Source organism: Erythrolamprus reginae, chromosome 9, assembly GCF_031021105.1.
Source record: "Erythrolamprus reginae isolate rEryReg1 chromosome 9, rEryReg1.hap1, whole genome shotgun sequence".
Lineage (NCBI taxonomy): Eukaryota > Metazoa > Chordata > Lepidosauria > Squamata > Dipsadidae > Erythrolamprus > Erythrolamprus reginae.
Genome location: NC_091958.1, coordinates 32,748,213 through 32,775,978, shown reverse-complemented (window position 1 = coordinate 32,775,978; position 27,766 = coordinate 32,748,213). Strand labels below are relative to the sequence as shown.

At 43.5% G+C, this 27,766-nt stretch overlaps 1 protein-coding gene across 1 annotated transcript in view; it reads right to left on the bottom strand.

Moving 5' to 3' along the window:
• LOC139172545 (syntaxin-binding protein 4-like) overlaps window positions 1-27,766 on the bottom strand; it is a 113,886-nt gene that overhangs the window by 30,105 nt on the left and 56,015 nt on the right. The window contains exons 3-14 of the mRNA XM_070761697.1: window positions 25,939-26,034; window positions 23,521-23,590; window positions 22,334-22,408; window positions 21,552-21,637; window positions 14,690-14,816; window positions 11,690-11,831; window positions 10,323-10,429; window positions 6,524-6,680; window positions 5,346-5,418; window positions 4,627-4,724; window positions 3,728-3,824; window positions 805-926 (exon numbers count right to left, since the gene is read on the bottom strand). Coding sequence (XP_070617798.1) covers window positions 805-926; window positions 3,728-3,824; window positions 4,627-4,724; window positions 5,346-5,418; window positions 6,524-6,680; window positions 10,323-10,429; window positions 11,690-11,831; window positions 14,690-14,816; window positions 21,552-21,637; window positions 22,334-22,408; window positions 23,521-23,590; window positions 25,939-26,034 — 1,250 coding nt within the window. The remainder of the gene's footprint in view (window positions 1-804; window positions 927-3,727; window positions 3,825-4,626; window positions 4,725-5,345; window positions 5,419-6,523; window positions 6,681-10,322; window positions 10,430-11,689; window positions 11,832-14,689; window positions 14,817-21,551; window positions 21,638-22,333; window positions 22,409-23,520; window positions 23,591-25,938; window positions 26,035-27,766) is intronic.

Sequence of the window (27,766 nt, the reverse complement as noted above, 5' to 3'; positions counted from 1 at the left end):
AAATGAACTTCTGGTTTGCTCGTTGTTCTGTTTTTTGCATTCCAGAGGCTTTGGGGAAGATTTCTGAAGCCCCGGCGTGTGAAAAACAGCACAATGGTAAACCAGAAGTCCATTTTCCAAACTTCCAGTTTGCCTGTTTGGCCATTTTTTCACTCCGAGTCTTCAGGGAAGCTTTCCTGAAGCCTCCAGAGGGTGAAATGGCCTTCGCCAAGGCCAAAGATCAGCTGGCTAATGCGTGCATGTGCATTGCAGCTGAGATAGGGCAGTGTCTCATGTGCCCTCTGATATGGCTACACATACCACCTGTTGCCCGTGTGCCACCGGTTCACCATCATTGCCTTACACCATTTCAGTGAAGCAGTATATATGTCTAAGTGCTATTGCTACTGCTACCATGTTCTCCTTGCTCCTTCTTTTCTCTAGACTAGACAATCTCAGTTCCTGCAACTGTTCTTCACATGCTTTAGTCTACTTTTTTCAAAAGTATTTTCTTTTCTTTTTTGTAATGTGGAGACAGTAAGCCAGGTGTGGTCTTACTAAGGCCTTATCAAGTGGTACTAATATTTCACGTCATTTTGATACTATGCCTCTGTTTATACAACCAAAGATCGCATTAGCTGTTTTTGCTGCTGCTGCTGCTGCACACGTCTGTTTCAGGGCTCGTCTGTTTGGATCGTCCCTTCTGAGGTGAGCTGATTCAAGAAGTAACCTGGAGCCATGCCATGCAAGGTTTTAAAAGTAATAACTGTCAATCAAAATAATCATAGAAGAGTGCAATAAAACTCTGGGTCATTCAACACTGACCAGAGAATGGAAAGCAGACGTGTCCAGCAAAGTAGCTACTTCATCAGGACTGAAAAGCACAGAATTTGAGTGGAGATCCGTGTCTTCTTCTGGAAGCAAGTCCTTGATCATGTGGAGGAAATCTGGGTTCAGGAAGAAAAGAGGGACTCAGGCAAACTCAGATAGGCTGGTGCTATGATCTTAATTTAGAAGAAAATTTGGAAAACATAATGTCCTCTCTGCTCAGAGAGCCCACTGCAACAGCATTGCTAAAAAGACATTAAGAGTGGCCTACCTAATCTTGCGTAGCTTCTTCTCTGATAATATTGAACTTCTAACCAGAGCATATAAAACATTTGCTAGACCAATACTCGAATACAGCTCATCTGTCTGGAATCCACACTACATATCGGACATTAATACAATTGAGAATGTCCAGAGATATTCCATGAGCCGAGTACTACACTCCACCACTCACAACAGAATACCTTTTTCATTCATTCATTCATTCATTCATTCATTCATTCATTCATTCATTCATTCAATGGATTTCTATGTCACCCCTCTCCAAAGACTCAGGCAGCTTACAACACATAAAAAACAGTAAATTACAATGGCATTAATCCAATTAAATTAAAAATTAAATAGCTATCTAAAATCCTAAATATTTAAATCAATCACACCCATTCATACAACGATCATACAAACATTCATTGACCAGAGGCCAAGATCTAATCAGCCTGACAACATAAATGAGTCTTAAGACTCTTACGAAAGGCGAGGAGGGTGGGGGCAATGCGAATCTCCAGGGGGAGCTGATTCCAGAGGGCCGGGGCCTCCCCACAGAAGGCTCTTCTTTGGATTACATTGCCTGACTCTGTAGTTTCTTCCCCAACCCCACCAAAGCTTTAACCTTAGATTGTCTACCATTGACCTCACCCCATTCCTAAGAGGTCTATAAGAGGTGTGCATAAGTGCATGAACATGCCTATTGTCACTGTCCTAATGTCCTCATGTATTCGTAAAATACCATGTACTCAAAATCATGCTTATACTTCTTATATATTCATATTAATTTTTATACTTTGACAAAATAAATAAATAAATAAATAAAAATAAAATAAATGCTGAATTCAGGAGAATTATCTCCCCAAGTAGCCATTAGAGGGAGGCCTTGCTCAACTTCTCAGCCAATGTTGTTAGAAGCAATCTAGGCGTGGACTCTTCTTTTGCTTCCTGGAAATCAGGAAGAACTCTCCAAAAAGTATGTCCCCTCTTCTAATTAAAGCAGTCTCTTCTGAAACTGTAGCCTCTCTCAACATAGCATCCAGCTTTCCCACTCTCTGAGTGTACCCCAACCATCTGGCATGGCTATTGCTTAAACTAGCTGGGGATTAAGATAGTCAAAGCCATTAGGTCTGTGGGGTTCATTTAAGGGAGGCCACAGAAAGGTAAAAACAAATTCACTAATAAAACACAAACAAAGAGCCAAAGGTCTAGAAAATAAAATAGAGAATAGAATAGAATAGAAATATAACAGAACATAACAGATTAGGCTAGGCTAGGCTAGGCTAGGCTAGGCTAGGCTAGGCTAGGCTAGGCTAGGCTAGGCTAGGCTAGGCTAGGCTAGGCTAGGCTAGGCTAGGCTAGGCTAGGCTAGGCTAGGCTAGGCTAGGCTAGGCTAGGCTAGGCTAGAATAGAATAGAATAGAATAGAATAGAATTCTTTATTGGCCAAATGTGGTTGGACACACAAGGAATTTGTTATGGGTGTATATGCTCTCAGTGTACATAAAAGAAAAGAAACATTTGTCAAGAATCATGAGGTACAACATTTAATGATTGTCATAAGATACAAATAAGCAATCAGAAAACAATAAATATTAATATACAGTGGTACCTCAAGATACGAACCCCTCGTCTTACGAACAACCCGAGATACGAACCCGGGGTTCAGAAAATTTTTGCCTCTTCTTACAAACTTTTTTCGTCTTATGAACACCAAACCTGAACTTCTGGGTTTGGCGTTCAGGAGGCTGCTGGGAACCCCCCGGCTGTTTTAAAAGGTGACAGCCGGGCTGCGCAGCTTCACAGCAGCCTCCCGAACCCCGAACTGTTGCCAAACCTCCGGGTTCAGGGTTTGGGAGGCTGCTGGGAAGCCCCGCAGCCCAGCTGTCACCTTTTAAAACAGCCGGGGGGCTTCCCAGCAGCCTCCCGAACCCTGAACTTTTGCCGAACTTCCGGGTTCAGCGTTCGGGAGGCTGCTGGGAAGCCGCGCAGCCTGGCTGTCACCTTTTAAAACAGCCGGGGGGCTTTCCAGCAGCCTCCTGAACCCAAACGCCAAACCCGAACTTCCGGGTCCGGCATTGGGAGGCCGCCGAGAAGCCCTGCCGCCCAGCTGTCACCTTTTAAAACAGCCGGGGAGCTTCTCGGCGGCCTCCCGAACGCCGAACCCGGAAGTTCAGGTTTGGCGTTCGGCGTTCGGGAGGCCGCTGTTTTAAAAAGTGACAGCCGGGCGGCAGCGGTTTTTTGCGGGTTTTTTTTGTTGTTGCACAGATTAATTGACTTTACATTGTTTCCTATGGGAAACAATGTTTCGTCTTACGAACCTTTCGTCTTACGAACCTCCCCTGGGAACCAATTAGGTTCGTAAGATGAGGTATGACTATATATCGTAAGGATGCAAGCAACAAAGTTACAGTCCTACAGTCGTAAGTGGGAGGAGATGGATGATGGGAACAATGAGAAGACTAATAGTAATAGTAATGCAGCCTTAGTGAATAGTTTCCGACAGAAGAACTAGTATCAGACCTACAAGACTGATGTTCACCCTTTGAGGCAGTCTAGACATGAAACATAAGCAGGAATCCTAGCTCTATCTCGCCTATAAAATTACATAAACAGAATCTTGAAAGCTGAAAGTATCTCTACATTTTTTTCCTTACCTCCATAGGCTACTGTGCCTTGGGAATCAGTGATCAGTCTCTGCCGTAACTGCCTTGTCTTCTCTTCACTCATATCTAGGTTTAAGTACTGTAACATCTGGAAACCAAAAGACAGGCAGTGAGAAGAGTGATACCAACGAAACTCTGCAGAGGAAGAAATGTCAATATTAACTAAGAAATGTGGTCTCGCTTTGCTGGTATTCCCATCCACATTCTAGACAGCTTCCAGAAGGCTCTAGATCCCAGGATTTTGAGCTATGGCCATGCACTCTGGGGGATTTTGGAGCGGAAACCTACATCATTGGAGGTCTCCCTGGTTAAGTAAGGGTGTTCTCCTACAGCCAAAGTCATCTTTAAGATGGAAACTGTCTTAAGAAATAAACTCTGCATCAGTCTTGATCAGAAAAGGAAGTCGTCCTTAAAAGTGGACACAACTCCACTGCAGGGCCTTTTTGGGGAAAAAAAGCAGGGTGGGGAGATGTCATGTTCCTGTCAGAGCCTGAATCTGAGGAGGAAGATGAGCCAGACCTGGAGCCAAAGGAGACTGAGGAGGCAGCTTCACTGGCTTAGGAGGATTGTGGGGTGGAGGCAGGCTGGGACCCCTCAGAAATTGGAGGGCTTGCTAGCAGAGAGGAATGGGGCCAGGATGACCAAGAGAGGGCAGGGAGTGGAAATGAGGAGCGATGGAGTTCAGGCGATAAGCAAGAACTGCCCCTCCTGATCCCTAAGTATGGAGAGCAGAGAGGAGGCAGGAACAGAGCAGACTGCAGAGCGCCCCAACCCTCTTCACAAGACGCACCTGGGGGCTGAGATTTAAAGAGACACTGTGGGGACATTTGTCTGGAACAAAGGATGAATTCATGGAGTTTGATAGAATTGCCTGTTTGGGTTGGACTCACCAATTCAAGTTTGCCATCCTTGAGACGAACGTGAGGATCCAGGGATACTTTAGGCTTGGGGGTTGAAGATGATTCCTGGCTTGAAGGAGAACCAGGAGCTGTAAGGAAGAGAAAGAATGGACAGAGCCAGGCCACTAGATATGCCTTGCTTAGCAAAGAGAAGGACTTCGGTGACTTGAGAGCAGCCTTTCCGCATTTGAAGGGCGGCCATAGAAAAGAGGCGGGGTCAACCTGCTTTCTAAAGCAGGGGTCTCTTAACGGTGGGAACTTTAAGACTTGTGAACTTCAACTTCAGTGCCCTCCCCCATGCATGCGCACAACCCCCATACTTCCCCCCATGCATGCGCACAATCCCCCCACATGTTGCCCCCCACATGTGCACATGCCTCACTGAAGCCTCTAGACATCTGGTAGGCCCATTGGGCTGTTTTTTGCTCTCCCCAGAGCTTAGGAAAGCCTCCTGAAGCCTGGGGAGAGTAAAAAATAACCAAATGGGCCAACTAGAAGTTCAACCAAAATGAAGGCTGAAAATCATCTGGCCAGCACGTGTATGCACACTAGAACTGACATAGGGCAACCTCATGTGCCCTCAGATATGGCTCTATCATGTGCCAAAGGTTTGCCATCACTGGTATGTTCTAATCAGGGTCTCATGAGATGGCATTCAAGAAATGTTCCTATCCTATTACATCCCATATCCCTCCTAATCCCAGTGTTACCAGAAATGATGCACTCTGGTGGGCAGACATCTGGAGATGGAGAAGGCACTGGAAAATGGCAGTTGTGTCTGCTCTGGGGAAAAAATGGAAAAATGCAGGAGGAGGAAATTAATCAGGAGAGAAATAAAGGAGTGTGAAAAACAAAGACAAATAAAGAGTTTTCCTTTGGCTGTCCCAAAGGTGCGTTTTCAAGAGGCAACTGGACTTTCTTGGTTTTGTTTTAGTTTGTTTGTTTTATTTTATTGATTTTATTGATTTTATTGATTTTATTGATTGATTGATTGATTTTATTTTATTTATTTATTTGTTTTATTTGTTTTATTTGTTTTATTTGTTTTATTTGTTTGTTTATTTTATTTATTTTGTCAAGTGTATATACCAATGCAAGCAAAGTATAAACATTAATGTGAATATATAAAGTACAAGCATAGTTTTGAATGCATGAAATTTTACAAAATACATGAGGACTTTAGGACAGGGACGGTAGGCACGCTAGTGCACTTAACATTAACAAAACACCTTGAAGGTGTTTTGTCAATTGCAATCTTATGTGTGCTTGTGTTTTGTGTCAACTCTGAAGCAAATGTGGCTGAAGCCATCTGGTGCACCCTCATAGTTGCCAAGAAGCCAGAAAGGGGGAAAGGAGTGGAGAAGGGTCTGGTCAAAACAAAATGCTTTCTTGTAGGAACCAAGGTCATTGAAATAGGTGGCTGTTGAAAGTGGAGAAGAGCTTGCCTTCAATATTTATTGGACAATGTGACCAGGGACATTTAGGAAGGGGAGAGTTTGATTCTTTTAATTACCATAAAAAACTATTCTGAACGAACTTGTGTAGTAATATATTATTTAATAAAATACCAGCAAAGCAGAATACTTTTTACAACCATGTACACTTTTTACAAACTTCAAACTTGACAGCTTTAAGACTTGTGGACTTCAACTCCCAGAATTCCTCCTCCAGTCATGCTAGATGGAGTAATTAGAAGGCAAAAACTTCAACTCCACTTTTGTGAAAAATGGGCCACTCCCCCCGCTTTTTGTTGTTGCAAAAATGGGATCGGCAAAGGGTCTGGGAAGCCTGCAGGGAGCTCCTGGGTGCTGTGGGATGGCAAAAATGCCCCAACTTTGAGAGTGAAGAACTTCAGTGAATGGATGAAAATCAGGAGTGGAACTCTTACCTCTGGAGATCTCAGGTGGACCTTCCACCTCCTGGGAGGAGCCATGCTGTTATCTCCCAGTCTTGTGGACATTGAGTGAGCACCATTATTTGCACAAGGTCCTAGATGAAGTTTTTCCCTTCCTGGAATGAAGGCCACTTCTGTATTTCCTTCATGCCTTGACCAAAAAAAAAAAAGAGTAACTTGCTTATAAGAAGAAATTATATAGAATTATATTATTTCACTTTCTGTGTATTTCCTATGAAAATAACTAGATATCTATGTAAGTAAAACTGGTGGAATAGTTGTTGAAAAAAATAGGTGACTCAATTTATTGAAAACAGATTTTTACATTATATTAATAATAGACTATATCGGTGATGGCGAACCGATGGCGCCACAGGCGGCACGCGGAGTCATCGACCTGTGTCAGCTCATGCACGCATGCACGCACTAGCTAGCTGATTTCAGGAATATATAGGAATATAAATATAGAAATTTGGTATTAAGAAATTAGAAAAAATATAATGTATAATTGTGAGGAAAAACTATAGAATTAGGATTAGGAACAGTATTTTGCAAACTATCTGTTGTTCAAAAATTTTATTGTTTTTATTTATTTATTGTCGATGGTTAGCACCGCAAGATTAATTTAGAAATTAATGGAAATAAAGGATTACTGTTTAGCTGTCACTATAGACAGCATTTGTGGGTTTTGTGCTTTTTTGTTTCTTTCTTTTTTCTTTTTGGTGTGGGTGTGGTATTACTTGCATTGTTTGTGAAGTTGGTGTTTTATTTTTTTTTCAATGTTGTTTTTAAATGTAAATAAATCTAATAAAAATTGATTTTTAAAAAGAGATCATCAGCATATAAATTGGAAAAAAAGTTTTAAAAATTCATGTTTATACAATAATAAAAGTAATATTTTATTAAATGAATCGGCGACCTGACTTTAGCTGAATATTGTACCATTTCTGGTCAGAAAGCCAATAATGTCTGTTAGGCGTGTCTTGTGACTTCATGACATTTACATGTGTTGTGAAATCACATCATGGAATCAAGATGAGTTTCAGCCGGTGCCTCATAGCATGTTGTGGTTAATGTTTTGGCCAGGAAATATAAATAAATATGATACCATCAACTCTTCAAGATAAGCCTAGTCAACCTGGCAGGAATTCCAAGAATGCTATTTTATTGTTTTAGACGCAGTGATGGAATCTTGAAATTCATCCAAGTTTCTCCCTGCCCCGTTTTATACCGAACCAGATTGAGGTAGGCTTATTTTGCGTTTCCTTCTCGTGGTTCCTCCAATCTCCTATCTCTGTACAAATCTCTGTGTAATCTCGGTCTAAACTACACCCAAGTCCCTTCTTTGTGGTTTGCTCACTCATTTTCCCAGGTCACTCTAAATATTTCAGATGTTGTATTCAAAGCCATTTTGGTATAGTGATTAAGGCTATTTCTACCAGGCTAGAAACTGAATTCAAGTTCTGTCTTAGCCGTGAAAGCCAGCTGGTATATATGAACTACATGTAGGTCAGATTGGAGGTGACATAGTTGTAAATTTTCTAATCCCAATATTTCAAGTGTGGTGGAATAAGAGGGAAGGTGAGAAGGTGGTGTCGCTCCAGCTCCAGTGGTCCTTGGAAGAAGCCAATTATCTAGGCCCTCGACAGTCAGGATTCAGACCCGGCTACAGCACGGAAACTGCTTTGGTCGCGCTGATGGATGATCTCTGGTGGGCCTGGGACAGGAGTTAATCCTCTGTCCTGGTGCTCCTTGACCTCTCAGTGGCTTTCAATGCCATCAACCATGGTATCCTTCTGCGTCAACTGGAGGGGTTGAGTGGGAGACACCGTTCTACAGTGGTTCTCATCCTACATCTCTGGTCAGTTGCAGTTGGTGTTAGTGGGGGGGGGTGTCAGAGGTCGACTCCTAGGTCCCTACCTTGTGAGGTACCTCAGAGGTCAGTCCTCTCCCCTCTGCTGTTTAATATCTACATGAAACCACTAGGTGAGATCATCCAAGGGCATGGGGTGAGTTACCACCAGTATGCTGATGATACTCAGCTATACATCTCAACCCCATGTCCACTCAGTGAAGCAGTGGAAGTAATGTGCCGGTGCCTGGAGGCTGTCAGGGTCTGGATGGGTGCCAACAGGCTCAAGCTCAATGCAGAAAAGACAGAGTGACTGTGGGTACTACCTCCAAGGACACGTCCATCTGTCCATCCATCACCCTTGGGGGAAACTCTTGATCTCCTCAGAGAGGGTCTGCAACTTGGGCATCCTCCTCGACCCACAGCTGACATTAGAACATCCTCTCTCGGCTGTGCTGAGGGGGGTGTTTGCCCAGGTTCGCCTGGTGCACCAGTTGCGGCCCTACCTAGATAGGGAGTCTCTGCTCATAGGCACTCATGCCCTTATTACCTCGAGGTTCGACTACTGCAATGCTCTCTACATGGGGCTACCTTTGAAAAGCATTTGGAAATTACAAATTGTGCAAAATGCAGCTGGACGAGCAGTCATGGGCTTGCCCAGACATTTGCACATTTCTCCAGCACTCCGCGGACTGCATTGGTTGCCAATTGGTTTCCAGACCCAATTCAAAGTGTTGGTTATGACCTATAAAGCTCTACATGGCATGGGACCAGAATACCTCCGAAACCGCCTTCTGCCGCATGAATCCCAGCAACTGGTCAGATCCCACAGAGGTTCCGTCAACCAGACAATGTTGTTTGGTGGGACCTTGGGGAGAACCTTCTCTATGGGGGCCCCGGCCCTTTGGAATCAGCTCCCCCCAGAGATTTGTACTGCCCCCCCTCACCTTCTGTAAGAGTCTGAAGACTTGCTTATGCTGCCAAGCCTGGGGCCATTTGATCTTTGGCCCCTGCCCAATCAATGTGTTGAGAGAATGTGGAGTGAATTGAATGATTTTTTAAATGTTTTTTGGGGGGGTTTCTAGATTTTTAATTAGTTAATTGGATTACATTATATTTTATATGTTGTAAGCTGGCCTGAGTCCTCGAAGAGGGGCAGCATAAAAATCCAATTAATAATAAATGATGATGATGATGATAATGATGATAATGATGATGATGATAATAATAATAATAATAATAATAATAATAATAATAATAATAATAATGTATTTTATTGTGAGTGGAGGAGTGAAGGACTCTTCTTGTGAAATATTTCTGGACTCTGTCTATTGTATTAATATCTGATATACAATGTGAGCTGTATTCCAGGTGAGCTGTATTCCAGAATTGGTCTGACAAATGTTTTGTAAGCTCTGGTTAGCAGTGTAACCAGGAGACTGTGAGTTCTAGTCCTGCCTTGTGCATGAAAGCCAGCTGGGAGACCTTAGACCCAGAAGTGTGTTTCAGCAGGTTCGGACCAGCTCTGGAGAACCGGTGGTGGAAATTTTGACTAGTTTGGAGAATCGATAAATATGACCTCTGACTGGCCTGGCCCCCATCTGTTCTCTGCCTCCTGAGTCCCAGCTGATCGGGAGGAAATTGAGATTTTGCAGTATCCTTCCCTTGCCATGCCCACCAAGCCATGTCCACAGAACCGGTAGTAAAAAAGTTTGAATCCCACCACTGCTTTAGACCAATCACCTGGAAACTAGGGCATGAAAGCCAGCTGAGTAATTTCAGTCCAGTCCCTCTTTCTCAGCCCAACCCATGTTACAGGTTTGCTGTAGGGAACATAGGAGGAGGAAGGGTGTGTTGGAAATGTTCACGACCTTGAGTTATTTGTAAAAACAATAAAAGCGGAATATGAATAAATAAATAAGCTCCAAAGCAACACTTTACCTGAGCAAATTCTTTGCAACTATCCTTTTAGCCCCCTCATGTGTAGCACCCACCAATGACTCTTTATTGATAGCAATTAGTTGGTCTCCAACCTGCAGGCACCCATCCTAAAGGATGTAGAAAGGCAAATAACAATTTGGAAAAATCAAGCTTTCTAGGCAGTCTTGTTTCTTCATTTTTTTTCTTACAAAGTTCTTTATTCCAAACAGAATACACTGAAGGAATATTTCTGGCTTTGTTCAAAATAGCAATAGCAATAGGACTTCTTAGACTTATACATTGCTTCACAGTGCTTTTACAGCCCTCTCTAAACGGTTTACAGAGTCAGCCTCTTGTCCCCAACAATTTGAGTCCTCATTTTACCCACCTCAGAAGGATGGAAGGCCAAGTCAACCGTGAGCCTGGTGGGATTCAAACTGCCAAATTGCAGGTAGCTGGTAATCAGCAGAAGTAGCCTGCAGTACTGCACTCTAACTACTGCACCACCAATGCTCTAACCCAGTGATTTTCAACCTTTTTTGAGCCGTGGCACTTTTTTACATTTACAAAACCATGGGGCACATTCGGGGGGGGGGGGGGAAGGCTAAAAAAAGTTTGGGCAAAAAAATTATCTCTTCCTCCCTTTCGCTCTATTTCTCTCTCCCTCTCTCTCCCTCTTTTATTCTCTCTCTCTCCATCCCTCTTTCTCTCTTCTTTCCTCTTCATTGCTCTCTTTCTCTCTCCCTCCCTACTTCCCTCTGTCTTTCTCTCTCCCACCTTCCCTCCCTCTCTTTCTCTCTCTCTCTCTTGCTTGCTTTCTCTCTTGTTTTCTTTCTCTCTCTCTTGCTCTTTCTTTCTCTCTTTCTCTTTCTCGTTTTCTTTCTCTGAGCTTCGCGGCACATCTGACCATGTCTCGCGGCACACTAGTGTGCCACGGCACACTGGTTGAAAAACACTGCTCTAACCAGTGCACAAGCCCTCTCTAAGCAGTTTACAGAGTCAGCGTCTTGCCCCCAACAATTACGGTCCTTGTTTTACCCGCCTCGGAAAGCTGAGTCAACCTTAAGCCTGGTGAGATTTGAACTGCCAAATTACAGGCAGCTGGCAGTCAATAGCAATAGCACTTAGACTTATATACCACTTTGCACTACCTTATAGCCCTCTCTAAGCAGTTTACAGAATCAGCCTCTTGCCCCCAACAATCTGGGTCCTCATTTTACTAACCTCGGACAGATGGAAGGCTGAGTGAACCTTGAGCTAGTGAGACTCAAAGGGCTGGCAGTTGGCAGCCAGCAGAAGTAGCCTGCAGTACTTACATTCTAACCACTGTGCCACCCCAGCTCAAATAGCAACATATATAACTGGAATCCTTCATGTATTTGCCATACCTTATTGCAGTCTATTTCCTGTTGAATATCATGGACGTAAACCATTGGTCCATCTGATCGGTTGGTGCCTCCACTAATGGCTAACCCCAAGTCAGTGAACTTTCTTATGGCGATACTTTGGATCCCAGATCCAATGGAACAGCTATAAATAAAGAAGATATTAGAGGAAGTTAGAAAAACACTCTAAAACAATGGTTCTCAACCTTTCTAATGCCGCGACCCCTTAATAAACCATGTTGTGGTTATCCCCAACCACAAGTCTAGCGCCAATTCTCCCAACAGAGCTTTAAACTGATTGGCGGGAAGGTCAGAGGGACACCCCCACTGTAAATGTCTGATTGGTTGGATGTTAAAATACGTTCCAAGATGACAGAATAGAAGCTTTAGTTCCTAACACCATGGAAATTTTGTCTTTTCCTCCCATGGTCTAAGGCGACCCCTGTGAAATCGTTGTTCTACCTCCAGGTTGAGAACCACTGCTCTAAAAAGAAACTAAATGTATATCTATTCCTGTTCAAAGGGCACATCTTGGAAAGTGTACCTTCATGTGCAGGTAGTCCTTGACTTACAACCATTTGCTTAGTGACCGTTTGAAGTTACAATGGGACCGGGAAAAGTGACTCATGACCATTTTTCACACATACAACCATTGTCACATAATCAAATCCACCACTTTATCTTCTCCATGATCCCAGAATCAAAATTCAGATACTTGGCAACTGATTCATATCTTGGGAAAGTTTTATTTATTTTTTCATTGTACACACATAAAAACATTATTTCTCTCATCAGCAGTGTCTGGTTATACACCTCTTTTACCTTTTTACAATTTTCTCTAGTTACATTCCCTTTTACTCTTTTTGCAATATTTTACTGATTTTATCTCGATGTATTACATTTCTTATTCATTTGCTTTCCTCAGTTCCACACCCCTTTCTTTCTTTTTTCTATCCACTTATAAAACAACTTCTAAACAGCATACTATTCTACCTGTTCTTTATCTCCACTTGCTAATGTTTGTCTAATCATATCTGCTATTCAGTCTAATATTTTCCTTTTCACTGTTTCTTCTCTAGATAACTCTCCCTTTTTTCATTGCTGAGCATATACAATTCTAGCTGCAGTTAACACATGGATCATCAAATACCTATCTGCTTTCCTATAACTTTCTGGTAATATTCCTAACAAAAATATTTCTGATTTCAATTCAATATGTTCAGTGATGGGCTGCCAAAATTTTTACTGCCGCACTGTGGGTGCGGTTTATTTTGTGGGTGTGGCCTGATGTTCATATGACCAGGTAGGAGTGGCTTGACAGCCATGTGACCAAGTGGGAGGGGCTTGACAATCATGTGGTCGGTGGGGTGGCTTAAAGGTCATGTGACTGGATGGGAGTGGCTTAACAACCAAGGTAAATTTTCAAATAGGTGCTTGGATTCTTTTTCAGTTGATTAAATCACATTATTTGAATAGCCACAAAAAGGACAAGTGATAGACAGCATTATTTGTTGAGGAGCACAGTCACATTTTAAGGTTTTGTACTGAACCCACAAGGTTCAGTATGATAACAGATTAGGTAAGTAGCTCAGTTTTCTTTAATTGCTATAAAAGTTCAGTTCTAGATAATGATTAAAATGATTAAAGTGTTTATGAGTAAAAACATACTATTTAATTATTTCCTATTTTAAAAGTAATTAATCATCATAGTAAGGTACTAGAGAAGGAAGGACAATAAAAAAACCTATTAAGTATTCAATAAATAGTGCATAAACTTACTATCCCCTCTCTGTCTGCGTCCCCCCGTGAGGGCAACAGCCCATCACTGAATACGTTATTGCATCATCTCTTCTAACTACTCTTTGATTTTAGTCCGATATATTTTAGTTTGTGCATAAGTCCATCACATATGATGGTATGACCTTGGTAGTCGGTGGCAACTGATAACTATGATGCAGTGTCCCAGGATTCATGTCATCCTCTTTTGGAAACATCTGGCAAGCCATGTCAATGAGTGAAGCCAGATTGATTCAACAACCAGTGTCAGGGTTCCAAGTAATAATTCCATAGCAAGAGTAAGAGCCTCAGTGGTGCAGTCGTTAGACTGCAATACTGCAAGCTACTTCTGCTGATCTGGCAGATCGAATCTCAGTAGTCTCAAGGTTGACTCAGCCTTCCATCCTTCAAAGGTCAGTAAAATGAGGGCCCAGATTGTTGGGGATTCTGTAAACTACTTAGAGAGGGTTGTAAAGCACTGTGAAATGGTAAATAAGTCTAAATGTTATTGCTAATTCCATAGCAAAAAAACCTCACAACTTCCCATGCTGGAGATCAAAATGGCTTTTGCCAAATAAGCTTCAGAATTGACAACCATATTACTAACTTCTAGAACCAGGGGTGGATTCCACTTACCTTCACCACCCGCTTGCATCGTGACATTTCACATGTGCGCGCACATCCCCTTGTACGAATTCATTTCTGTGCATGCTCAAATGGTGGATTCAACCCGAAACGCAGCTGAGAAGCTGATCAGCTGTGCTTCAGGTGAAGAAATAAAGGTCAGTATTAACCAGGGTCAGGTGGGAGGGCTTTTTTCTAAGCACAGAACGAGGAGAAGCCATCCAAACACAGGAAAATCGGTCAAAAATTCAGAAAAAAAGATAGCGACGAGCACAGACCAATACAGATAGAATCAGATCTGTGATGACAAAATTACATTAGTAGCAGGTCACTAATGGTTTGGGTGTTCTGGTCCGAGAAGGAACCCACCCCTGACTAGAACTGCTGCAATTTGCTTCATAACTGTGGTAAGAAAAGTCAGGAAATGGAGCAAAACTCGCTTAACAGCTATCTCGGACTCCATTGTGGTTGTAAAATGAAGACTGCCTGTACAGTAAAATGATCTTTCCACTGTTCAGGATATAATGAATATAGAAGATCAGAAGGACCAGCTCATGAAAATCCATGAACTGTTGATGCATTTCCCAACAACTCAGTACATACTGTGAGATGGAGGAGTGATTTTGTCCTGGATTTCCAAATGGCATCCTGTGGGAATGGGTTGGGCTCAGCAACAGGGGGCTCTGGGAACAAGACGAGGACCCAGATGAGGTGCTTCCCAAGGACCTGCCTGAAGAACAGAGTCAAGGACATCACTGTAAATAGGGATGAAGCATCTGGACACTGAATGGAACTGAATCAATTATTATCCTAGCTGTAGGGTTCATGTGGTTATTTTCCTGATGGTGATATCCTTGATTAGCATCTAGATCAAGGATGTCAAACTCAAGGCCCTTGGGCTGGTTTGGGCCTGTTAAGACTCTGTCCATAACTGTTGGGTTGGCAATATATTGGCTGCAGGTGCTGCAAACTGCCACAAGAGGGAGCTAGAGTTTATAGCTTATTTCCCTGAGTCACTCTCTCTGTTTCTCTTTGTCTGGCTACTCACTGTTAATGATTATTCACTGTTAGGCTAGCTCTGCAATTTCTCTGTATTGTAGTTATGTGTATCAGCTAAAATATGTTTAGGCTTGATATTTTTGTTTGCTGGTTATGAAAAAGACAGTTGATAAAAAAAGACTACGTATTTGGCTGAGTAGTTATTCACAACTAATCTCAATCTAAATGTTTCTCTGTGTGTACAACCTTGGTAAACAAGGATTACTCTGCTCATACATTAATAGGGCCCATGGAGTGCTTACATCTGGCCTGTAGGGCCACCCTGGAAATGGTGAAGGACTAGCCTGCAGTGTCTCTGCTAGCAAAAAATGGAGCTTGTAAGGGTCATACATTTATATTTGCTGGTAGAGGGTTGCAGGAAGCCATCACAGCCTGAAATGGAGCTCGGGAGCTCATTTTCACTGGCAGATCATTCAGGCCAGCATAGATGCCCCCAACATGAGTGACATCGAGCTGGCCACACCTACCTCAGCCATGCCCTTGTCCCCAGACCATCGAGATCAAACCCAACCCTGATGTGGCCCTCAATTAAATCTAATTTGACACCCCTGATATTGATCTTCCAACAGCCTCTACAACTCTAACTCTAACCTTTTTAAACTTGAAACTCATCTCCAAAAAGAATATGAAGATTGGAATTACTCCAGTTCCTTGATGGCTTTCCCAAAATAGTGTAATGGTTTTTATTTTGCAAATGTTCAATTTCTTTTTAAAATATACAATATTCAGTTAATAAAAGCAAACCTTTCCCACCCAAAAAAACTACACCACAATCCAATTTTCTAGATGCACCTCTCATGAAAAATTGAGGTAATTGTGGAGGTTTCAGTCATAAAGAAGCGCACAGAAGACCAAATGTAAAGTCCAAATGTAAACTTAACAACACATAAATGTACTCAAGCAATAGTTTCAAGTGGAAAACTGTAAGCAACCTAGTCCAGAGTTCCCCAACATTTCCAGCTTTGTGGACTGGGAGGGGGAAGGGGAGAAAGGGATGATTTGTGGAAGCTGGGGTGGCATACAAATCTAATAAATAATAATAATAATGGTTAGAGTGCAGCACTGCAGGCTACTTCAGCTAACTGCTAGCTGTAGTTCAGCAGTTCACATCTCACCACCAGCTCAAGGTTGACTCAGCCTTCCATCCTTCCAAGGTGGGTAAAATGAGGAGCCAGATTGTTGGGGACAAGAGGCCGACTCCATAAACCACTTAGTGAAGAATGTAAAAGCACTATGAAGTGGTGTATGTCTAAATGCTATTGCTAAGTAGCCTGCAAATGTCTATATGCAAGCAGCCAAAAGGTTGGGGGACCCCTGTCCTGAAAAATAAAGGTAAAAGTTCCCCTCGCACTTATGTGCTGGTCGTTCCTGAATCTAGGGGGCGGTATTCATCTCCGTTTCAAAACTGAAGAGCCAGCAATGTCCGAAGACATCTCAATGGCCAGCAGAACGAAACAGCAAAGGCACACGGAATGCTGTTACTTTTCTACCACTGAGCCACCATGTCCCATAATAACCCTGTCCTAGACAACGCTAAATCCAATGCTAAATTCCTGGAAATTTGATATTCAGACAAATCAGCCATCAATAGTGATAATCCACATTTAGACACCATTCAAAGGAGACAGTAAAAAAAGTAGGAAACTGTTCTGTCTGACTCAAAATCCAGCCAGCAATTAAATTCCAATTAATACTCAGACACAGAGTTGGGAAGTATAGTAGTCTATTGTACAAGCAAACTTGTTGTAAACCACAAATTAACTTGTTGTAAACCACAAATTAAAGCAAAGAATGTCCTGATAAAATTCAAAGCAAGCAGCAAAACTGATAAGGATTGTTCCAAAACAGAGTTGTAACTAAAACCTTTAACTTGGCTGAAGCAGAAATACTCACAGACTTCTCAAAACTATATTTTTTCAAGACTGCAGCAATATTTGAGGTGGGGGGATTCTGAACTTGCTCTTTCCCTCTTGTAGTTAGAAATGTTGATTTCTTGCAAAGGGAACCTTCCAGTCTCCTCCCGTTTTAAACATTCTGTGATTACACACTGTGCACAGCAGTATTCAAGGCCTCCCTCTAGGTCTGCATAACTGCTCTTGTCTCCCATGCATTCTTCTCACCCGCACATCTAAAATAGGGTCCACAATCTCCCCCTCCTCATCAGACCCAGACAAGGCCCTAGCTGGGTGTTCTATATTCTCTGCAGGACCCTCAATCTCCATCCCTTCCTCATCCTCATAATCCAATTCCTCTGATAGCCACATGGGCCTATGATGCTCAGACGGACCTGGTTCCTCCTCTTCAGAGTCTGTGATTAAAGGAGCTGGCTGTGATACAGCCACAACAGAAAGAAGACAGTGAAAAGAAAGAAGGAAACAAAAAGGCCAGAAAACCTCTTCTTTAACAGCCAACATCGAGAGGAGCAGGAATTAACACTAGGCAAACAGGCAGAAAATAATACCCTAATCAAGGAACCTCCAAAGAGAAAACCCCACCCTACCAACACTAGCAGGGAAGTTATTCTATATAAACATAGAGCAAATTCCACACTCACTATCACTGACGTTACCTAGGTAAGTAATGAAATGCAAGCCAACATCCATGCTCAGAGAGGACAAAGGGACCACACAGTTCAGCTCTACAAATATTCTCTTCTATTGACACTTGTATGTCCAGTAAACAGAGAGCAAACCGTGCATCTTTCTAGCATTGATTATGTTATCTAGTTGAGTATTGAAATGTCTGCAAGCCAAGAAGCAAGCTCAGAAAGCACCAGGGAGTCCAGAATAATAGAATTGTGTAGTTTTGTGGCATCTCCTCCTTCTCTCGACGGAGAGTGGTGGCATACAAATCTAATAAATAAATAAATAAATAAATAAATAAATAAATAAATAAATAAATAAATAAATAAATAAATAAATAAACAAACAAACAAACAAACAAACAAACAAACAAACAAATAAATAAATAAATAAATAAATAAATAAATAAATAAATAAATAAATAAATAAATAAACAAACAAACAAACAAACAAACAAACAAACAAACAAACAAATAAATAAATAAACAAATAAACAAATAAATAAATAAATAAATAAATAAATAAATAAATAAATAAATAAATAATACACCAGTGAATAAGGGAGTTACATACCTGAACCACTTCCGAATGTTATCTTGTTGTTCTGGACCAAGGGTCCTCAAACTTTTTCAACAGGGGCCCAATTCATGGTCCCTCAGATTGTTGGGGGACCAGACTGGGTGGGTGGGTGTGGCAAGGTGGTCATGTGACTGGGTGGGAGTGGCCAATTTAACACTCCATTAAACAACACACACAAATTAAAATTTTAATTTATTATACTCCTGGTGTCCAGCCAATGCAGAAGTTGAGGGGAAAAACAATGCCTCACCACACTATCATTAGAAGGCCTGTTGACTATGGGAACCTGGAAGGGGTGACTTAAGGAGGGAGCAGATGTACCCACAACACATTTTTTGAGACATTCAAGGTCATCCTTTGTCCAACACCTGCCCGGAAGCTAGGAAGAGAAACTGCCACATTGGCAAAACCTGAGTGGGCAATGTGACAATTTTGGGGGTGGGGGACGAAGGGTGTGAACTTTCAACTGGGTGGGAAACTTTGGGAGTGTCAGATTTGGATTTCCCACTGCAGTGCCAGAATATTTGATTGATTTGTTTATTTGTTTGTTTATTTGATTTCTATGCCACTCCTCTCTGAGGACTCGGGGTGGCTTACAACATATAAAAAACAATAGGTTACAATAAAATTAAATCCAATTAAATTTAAATTACATGACTATCTAAAATCCCTAGTTATATTAAAATCAATTACATCCATCGGTATAGCAAACATACAATCATCCGTTGGCCAGGGGCTAAAAACGTTGCCTTGGACTCTGATTTAAATTTGGATGCTATCTGGAACCCTGACACTTGGGGGTGGAAAGCAGGTTAGTGAAGGGATGTGGCTGCCTTGGGGTCTGTAGTGTGAGGGACTTCTCTCTGTGTGTGTGTGTGCCTATCTGTCTGTCTGTCTGTCTGTCTGTCTGTCTGTCTGTCTGTCTGTCTGTCTCTCTCTCTCTCTCTCTCTCTCTCTCTCTCTCTCTCTGGAAGCTAGTGAGCTCTTTGGCTGGACCACTCTGCTGCCCCAAACGGGCCCATTTTTGGCCTCCAGAAGGCAGGTGGGGCCCAGTGGGTAATTGGGGTGATGTGGATGGTGCAGCCTCATGGTCCCGCGTGGGCCGGATTAATGGCTTCGGTGGGCCATATGTGGCCCATGGGCCACAGTTTGAGGAGCCTTGTTCTGGACTTTTAAAAAAACGTTTCAGCCCCTCTTGCTTAGACAACAGGTCTTACATTTATTTATTTATTTGTTTGTTTGTTTGTTTATTTAGATTTGTATGCCGCCCCTCTCCGCGGACTCGGGGCAGCTCACAACAAGGCATAAACAAATCGTAACACGTCCAAATAAATTTAAATATTTAAAAAAGTTTTAAAAGAACCCCAATATACTAACAAGCACACACACAAACATACCATACATAAATTGTACATGCCCGGGGGAGATGTTTCAGTTCCCCCATGCCTGACGGCAAAGGTGGGTTTTAAGAACTTTACGGAAGGCAGGGAGAGTAGGGGCAGTTCTAATCTCCGGGGGGAGTTGGTTCCAGAGAGTCGGGGTTGGTTCCAGAGAAGGCTCTTCCCCTGGGGCCCGCCAACCAACATTGTTTAGTTGACGGGACCCGGAGAAGGCCCACTCTGTGGGACCTAATCGGTCGCTGGGATTCGTGCGGCAGGAGGCGGTCTCGGAGGTATTCTGGTCCAATGCCATGAAGGGCTTTAAAGGTCATAACCAACACTTTGAATTGTGACCGGAAATTGATCAGCAACCAATGCAGACTGCGTAGTGATGGCGAAACATGGGCATACCTAGGTAAGCCCATGACTGCTCTCTCAGCTGCATTCTGCACGATCTGAAGTTTCCAAACACTTTTCAAAGGTAGCCCCATGTAGAGAGCGTTACAGTAGTCGAACCTCGAGGTGATGAGGGCATGAGTGACTGTGAGCAATGAGTCCCAGTCCAGATGGGACCGCAACTGGTGCACCAGGCGAACCTGGGCAAACGCCCCCCTCGCCAGAGCTGAAAGATGATGTTTCAATGTCAGCTGTGGATCGAGGAGGACGCCCAAGTTGCGCACCCTCTCTGAGGGGGTCAATCATTTCCCCCCCAGGGTAATGGACGGACAGATGGAATTGTCCTTGGGAGGCAATACCCACAGCCACTCCGTCTTGTCTGGATTGAGTTTGAGTTTGTTGACACCCATCCAGTCCCCAACAGCCTCCAGGCACCGGCACATCACTTCCACTGCTTCGTTGACTGGACATGGGGTGGAGATGTACAACTGGGTATCATCCGCATATTGATGATACCTCACCCCATGCCCCTGGATGATCTCACCCAGCGGTTTCATGTAGATATTAAACAGCAGGGGGGAGAGGACCGACCCCTGAGGCACCCCACAAGGGAGAGACCTCCGAGTCGACCTCTGACCCCCCACTAACACCGACTGCGACCGGCTGGAGAGGTAGGAGGAGAACCACTGAAGAACAGTGCCCCCCACTCCCAACCCCTCCAACCGGTGCAGAAGGATACCATGGTCGATGGTATCGAAAGCCGCTGAGAGGTCAAGGAGCACCACAACAGAGGATAAACCCCTGTCCCGGGCCCACCAGAGATCATCCATCAACGCGACCAAAGCAGTTTCCGTGCTGTAGCCGGGTCTGAAACCCGACTGCTGGGGACCTAGATAATCGGCTTCTTCCAAGAACTGTTGGAGCTGGAGCACCACCACCTTCTCAACAACCTTCCCCATAAAGGGAAGGTTGGAGACTGGGCAATAGTTATTAAGTACGGCTGGGTCCAGGGAGGGCTTCTTGAGGAGGGGGCACACGGGCGCCTCTTTATAGAGAGTTGGAAAAACTCCCCTCCCCAAGGAAGCGTTGGTAATCTCCTGGACCCAGCTCCGTGTCACCTCCCTGCTGGCCGAGACCAACCAGAAGGGAAACGGATCCAGTAAACAGGTGGCGGAACTCACAGATCCAATGGCCTTGTCCACTTCATCAGGTGTCACCAGATCAAACTCTTCCCAGACAGGTGGACAAGTACGTGCCCCAGTCACCTCGACATCTATCAAGGCCATTTTCCTCACTCTTGCAAGGCTCAGTCATGATTTAAAAACCTAAATCTTCTCGAAATTAGAATGATAGATGTGTGACTCTGCACACTTCCACTTTGCCCAGGTGAAGGTCTTGAGACATTCCTTCAGGCATTTTCAGTGACTTCCTTCCATTCCATTGACGAACTTTGTTATCATCCATACTTACTTCCAGTATGAGACGTTGGTGAACTCTGCGTAGAACACGTGCTGCTATGAGATCCAAATTTTTCCATCAGTTCAGAGAATTCCTTGCTGAACAGGAAACAGAATATGATTTTAAGACACCTACATTGGTCTTCATTTTTCTAAAAAAATCAGTCGCATCCGTCTGGATGTGGGTTTTTAAAAAATTATTAGGGCAGCATTAAAATAAAATAATAAAATAAAATAAAATAAAATAAAATAAAATAAAATAAAATAAAATAAAATAAAATAATAAAATAAAATAAAATAAAATAAAATAAAATAAAATAAAATAAAATAAAATAAAATAAAATAAAATAAAATAAAATAAAATAAAATAAAATAAAATAAAATAAAATAAAATAAAATAAAATAAAATAAAATAAAATAAATAAAATAAAATAAAATAAATTTAAAAAATAAAATAAAATAAAATAAAATAATCCGGTTCCTTCTCACCTCATGTCACTTGAACACCATGTGATCTTACACCAGTGGTGAAATCTACTTACCTCCCCAACCATCGTGCCCAATTGTTCGCCCCCTGCACCTGCGCAGAAGGCTTTGTGGATGCGCAGAGGGTTAAAAATAGAAAATGGCTGTGTCTGGGCAGGTAGGCAGAACCACTGGCAGCCACCACTACTGGTACGCCCGAACTGGGCCAAACCGATAGCATTGCACCGCTGCCTTATGTAGAATAAGCCTGATAGAGAATTGCTTCCAAAAGGCCCATTGTCCATTCTAAAAAAAAAACCAAACACCTACCGAGCATTGTCATCTCGGCTGACCAGAAGGCGCATATAACTGGTGCCAGAGGCTGTCCTTAGGATGTCCAAAGCTCTGTGGGAAGTTAAGGAGCAGGAAATGCATTAGCACCTGTGATTGATGCTCTTTAAAATGAACAGTAATCAGCTTCTACCAAAAACATCACCAATCATCACTTTTATATGTTCTGCTGGATAGTCTGACTCAATTTGGCCCTGTTGACCATTTGAACTTTCCCAGGGCAATCCAACCGGTCAGCCCTAGAGGAGATCAATCCTGGCTGCTCCTTAGAAGGCCAGATCCTGAAGATGAAACTCAAAGACCTTGGCCACCTAATGAGAAGGATGGACTCACTGGAGAAGAGCCTGATGCTGGGGACAATGGAGGGCAAAAGAAGGAGGGGACGGCAGAGAACGAGGTGGCTGGATGGAGTCACAGAAGCAGTCGGTGTGAGCTTAAATGGACTCTGGGGGATGGCAGAGGACAGAAAGGCCTGGAGGAAGGTTGTCCATGGGGTGGTGATGGGTCAGACATAACTTTGCAACTAACAACAACAAAGATAAGCAGGTGACTTAAAGATGCAATTGTCATACTTGGTGCCATGCCAAGTAACACCTTCTTTTGTAATAGATGAAGCAAGATGCTCTAAATTCTAATTGTGCTCTTCAGATCTTTTAATACAGCACCAACGCCATCGAACATTATTGGTACCTCTATGACTTTCTTTCCCCACATTTGCTTGACCCTCCTGTCTGAAGCCTTTTCCCCATTTTTCTTATTCCTATTTTATTTCCATACCCATCTCCAACTACTGCAGTCGCAATTATCCATACTTGTTTCTGTGTTGTCATTACTGATAGGCAGATGCATCTGTTTAAAAAAAAACAGTGGAGGAGAGACCACCAGGAGATCTTATGGCTGTAAGGCAGATTTGGAAGATGGAAAACATCCCAGAAAAAGATAACAGGCAAATTAATTAAATATTCTGGCCCTACATGTCTTTATTTCTGGGGAAACACAGTATTAATAAATAAAGTCCGGTCATGTTAATTTGTGAATGGATTAGCCTAAATTCTGGAAACAGATTAAATTGTTGACATGATTTTCCCTAATACTGTTAACTGTCACCTGCAAGCCTTAAATCTGAGCTCTGAAGTACATTTGGATGTTTTGTTCAGATGTTGTACCTCTCATTAGTAACACCAATCAGGCTGTCCCCGTTCACTTCTAAGATCTGATCTCCTGGTTGTAGACGACCTGGAGAGAAGGAGAAGAGAAAAGGAAACTGTCACGTAGAAGTAATGGAATTACTGTATGTACACGTTTTATGCCCAAGAATTGGTTGTGAATATTTTGCACCTAGACAACTACTCTGTAGACAAAGAAGGTGATGGAACAATTATCACTGATTTTAGAGGTGCACCATCTGGAATCCATGAAGGTCTTAAGTGTGAGCTACTCAAAGTTTTCTGAAGATCGTCACTAAATTTTATAATGGCCAAAGATGAAAATCATATAAAACATAGTAAAAAGGTAATATGTGTGCTAGTTGTTCCCGACTCTTGGAGGCGGTGCTCATCTCCATTTCAAATCTGAAGAGCCAGGGCTGTCCGAAGACATCTCCATGGTCATGTGGCCAGCATGACTAAATGCCAAAGGCACATGGAGAACTGTTATCTTCCCACCAAAGGTAATTCCTATTTTTCTATTTGCATTTTTACATGCTTTCGAACTAGATTTGGGGTAGCGCACTGGTTAGAATGCAGCATTACAGGTTACTTCAGCTACTTCAGCTAACTGCTAGCTGTAGTTCAGCAGTTCAAATCTCACCCCCAGCTCAAGGTTGATTCAGCCTTCCATCCTTCCAAGGTGGGTAAAATGAGGACTCAGAATGTTGGGGGCAAGAGGCTGATTCTGTAAACCACTTAGAGAGGGCTGTAAAAGCACTACGGAGCGGTATATAAGTCTAAATGCTATTGCTATTGCTAGGTTGGCAGAAGCTGGGACAAGTAACAGGGCTCACTTCATTACATGGTGCTAAGGATTTGAACTGCTGACCTTTCGGGGTCATTTTGGGATGCTGCAGACAGAAGCAGAAAAGAAAGTAGATATTCATCTTAATGAAGAACTTTTTGCTCAATCGTTAAAAAATAAAAACTTTGATTTCCAGATCTTCTTTTCACTAGCAGCTTTTCTATCATTTCCTATTTTAATTTTAACTATATCCATTTTACCCTTTCTTTAGATCAGTGTGTGAAACAAGAGTTATTTAAAGACACAAGTTTGGGAAGGGAGAAAAATGTCCGACGAGAAATACAAATTTATTCTGATATAATATTCTGGTTCATTTTTCAAAGAAGGCATATGCTCAGGTATATCAGAAGAACCCACTGATCAATTTCTGAGCACTTTTACACAAGGCTATATAAGAAGCAATAGACTTAGACCCTCTTGTTCAAGACCTTCTTCCAATATACATTATAAGGACTTCTCCTTGGTGCTGACAATACACTACATCAGAATAGAGTAGAATAGAATAGAATAGAATAGAATAATAGAATAGAATAGAATAACAGCTTTGGGAGGACCTTGGAGGTCTTCTAGTCCAATCCCCTGCATAGTCAGGAAACCCTACACCACTTCAGGCAAAGGGTTATCCAATCTCTTCTTAAAAACTTCCAGTGTTGGAGAATTCACAAGCTGTTCCACTGATTCATTGTTCTGTCAGGAAATTTCTCCTTACTTCTAAGTTGCTTCTCTCCTTGATTAGTTTCCACCCATTGCGTCTTGTCCTGCCCTCAGGTGCTTTGGAGCAGTGGTCCCCAACGTTTTTTCCACCAGGGACCAGTTTCAGCAAGACAATTTTTCTATGGCCCAGTGGGGGCGGAAAGGGGCGTGGTTGGGGGCGGGATTAAGCATGGGGGTGCTGGTCCTCCCCGCCCCTCTTTCCCGCCATCGTCCTGTGGCCGGCAGAACCTGCCTCCCAAGCCCTCTTGCCCAGCGGGAGCTAAGCGCTGGAGAGAGGGGGTCAGGCTGGCCCTCCTGCCTCCCCCAAGCCAAAAACGCAAAAGCGCCCCGCAGCAGAAGCCAAAAGAGGCTTGAGCCTCTCGGTCCTTCCCGCCCCTCTGTCCCATCCATCGTCCTGTGGCCGGCAGAACCTGCCTCCCGAGGCCTCTTGCCCGGCGGGAGGTGAAGCGCTGGAGGGAGGGGGTGGCGGCATGAGGGCTGGCAGCTGCTGACTCCACGGACCGGTGCAACATGCCCCGCAGCCCGGTACTGGTCCGCGGCCCGGTGGTTGGGGACCCCTGCTTTGGAGGATAGCTTGCTTGAGTCCTTCTTCTTTATGATGATATGACACTGACACACAATACAATCCCTGACCAGGGACCCATAATGTATTTTTTAGATATGCCACAATGTATTAGGTTAACTTTTTACCACACCTTTGGCAGACAAAAAGGTTGCTCTAGAAAATTTCCCTGATACCTGTTCCGTCTAACCAATTTTACAATTGTTGGAGATCTGAAGATTTTTCAAGTACTCAAACCAACCTAATAACTCTAACTGGGAGATTTCAAGCCACAGATGTAAATGATAAAACTTACCATCAACGTAAGCCACTCCTCCTGGTAGAATTCTCTTGACATAAATTCCGTATTCCTCACCCGTGAATTCTTTAACACCACCAATCACTTTGATACCTATCCATTAAAAAAAATACACTGCGGTCACAAGCAGAACTCCTTGCATCACAATGAAAGTATACATACTGGTCTAAAAAATTATAATTTCCCCTTCACTAAATCAGGGGAGCTTGGACCTGACTCAAGTAGTACAGGGTTCGACTCAAGAGGGGGGGGCACGCACCCGACATGGTATTCCTCTCTGAGCAATTGAGTAATGGTTTGAGACTAAGGGGCTTAGAAGTGTTGCCTTTGTCATGGTTGGACCATTTTCTACTTTGGCTTAACTTCCTGGCTCCAATCCTTCCCCACAGGGAGGCGGAACCAATTAGGTTGTTCCACCCCAGACGCCTGATGGACCCAGAGGGCTTTCAGAAGGCACTTGGAGTTATTCCAGATGCACTCACCCACAATTTAGCAGAGTCTCTTGCTGGGGCCTGGAACAAGCTGCAGCGGAGGCTCTTGACCGGATTGCACCATTGCGACCTCTCTGCGGCACTAGACCCCGTAGAGCTCCATGGTTCAACAAAGAGCTCCAGGAGTTGAAATGCCAGAAGAGACGTCTGGAGAAGCGATGGAGGACGAGTAAGTCCGAATCCGATCGAACACTTGTAAGAGCTCACATTAAGACTTGCAAAGTGGCGCTAAAGGTGGCAAGATGCGCATATCATGCTGCCTTGATTGCATCAGTGGAATCCCGCCCGGCCGCTCTGTTTAGGGTGACCCACTCCCTTCTTAACCAGGGGGGAGTTGGGGAGCCCTTGCAGAGTAGTGCCAAGGACTTTAACATGTTTTTCACTGATAAAATCACTCGGATCTGAGCGGACCTCGACTCCAATTGGATAACAGAGTCAACTGACAACGAGGTGACTGGGGCCTGTACTTGTCCATCTGTCTGGGAAGAGTTTGATCTGGTGACACCTGATGAAGTGGACAAGGCCATTGGAGCTGTGAGTTCCGCCACTTGTTTGCTGGATCCGTGTCCCTCCTGGCCGGTCTCGGCCAGCAGGGAGGTGACATGGAGCTGGGTCCAGGAGATTGTCAGTGCTTCTTTGGGGAGGGGGTTGTTTCCGGATCCCTACAAGGAGGCACTTGTGCGCCCCCCCCCTCAAGAAGCCTTCCCTGGACCCAGCCATTCTCAACAACTATCGTCCAGTCTCTAATCTTCCCTTTATGGGGAGGGTTGTTGAGAAAGTGGTGGCGCTCCAGCTCCAACGGTCCTTGGAAGAAGCCGATTATCTAGGCCCTCAGCAGTCAGGATTCAGGCCCGGCTACAGCATGGAAACTGCTTTGGTCACGCTGATGGATGATCTCTGGTGGGCCCGGAACAGGTGTTTATCCTCTGTCCTGGTGCTTCTTGACCTCTCAGCAGCTTTCGATACCATTGACCATGGTATCCTTCTGTGCCAGCTGGAGGGGTTGGGAGTGGGAGGCACTGTTCTTCAGTGGTTCTCCTCCTACCTCTCCGGTCAGTCCCAGTCGGTGTTAGTGGGGGGCAGAGGTTGACCTCTAGGTTGCTGCCTTGTGGGGTGCCTCAGGGGTCAGTCCTCCCCCCCCTGCTATTTAATATCTATATGAAACCGCTGGGTGAGATCATCCAAGGGCATGAGGTGAGGTATCATCAGTACACAGATGATACCCAGCTTTACATCTCCACCCCATGTCCAGTCAACAAAGCAGTGGAAGTGATGTGCCAGTGCCTGGAAGCTGTTAGGGTCTGGATGGGTGTCAACAGACTCAAACTCAACCC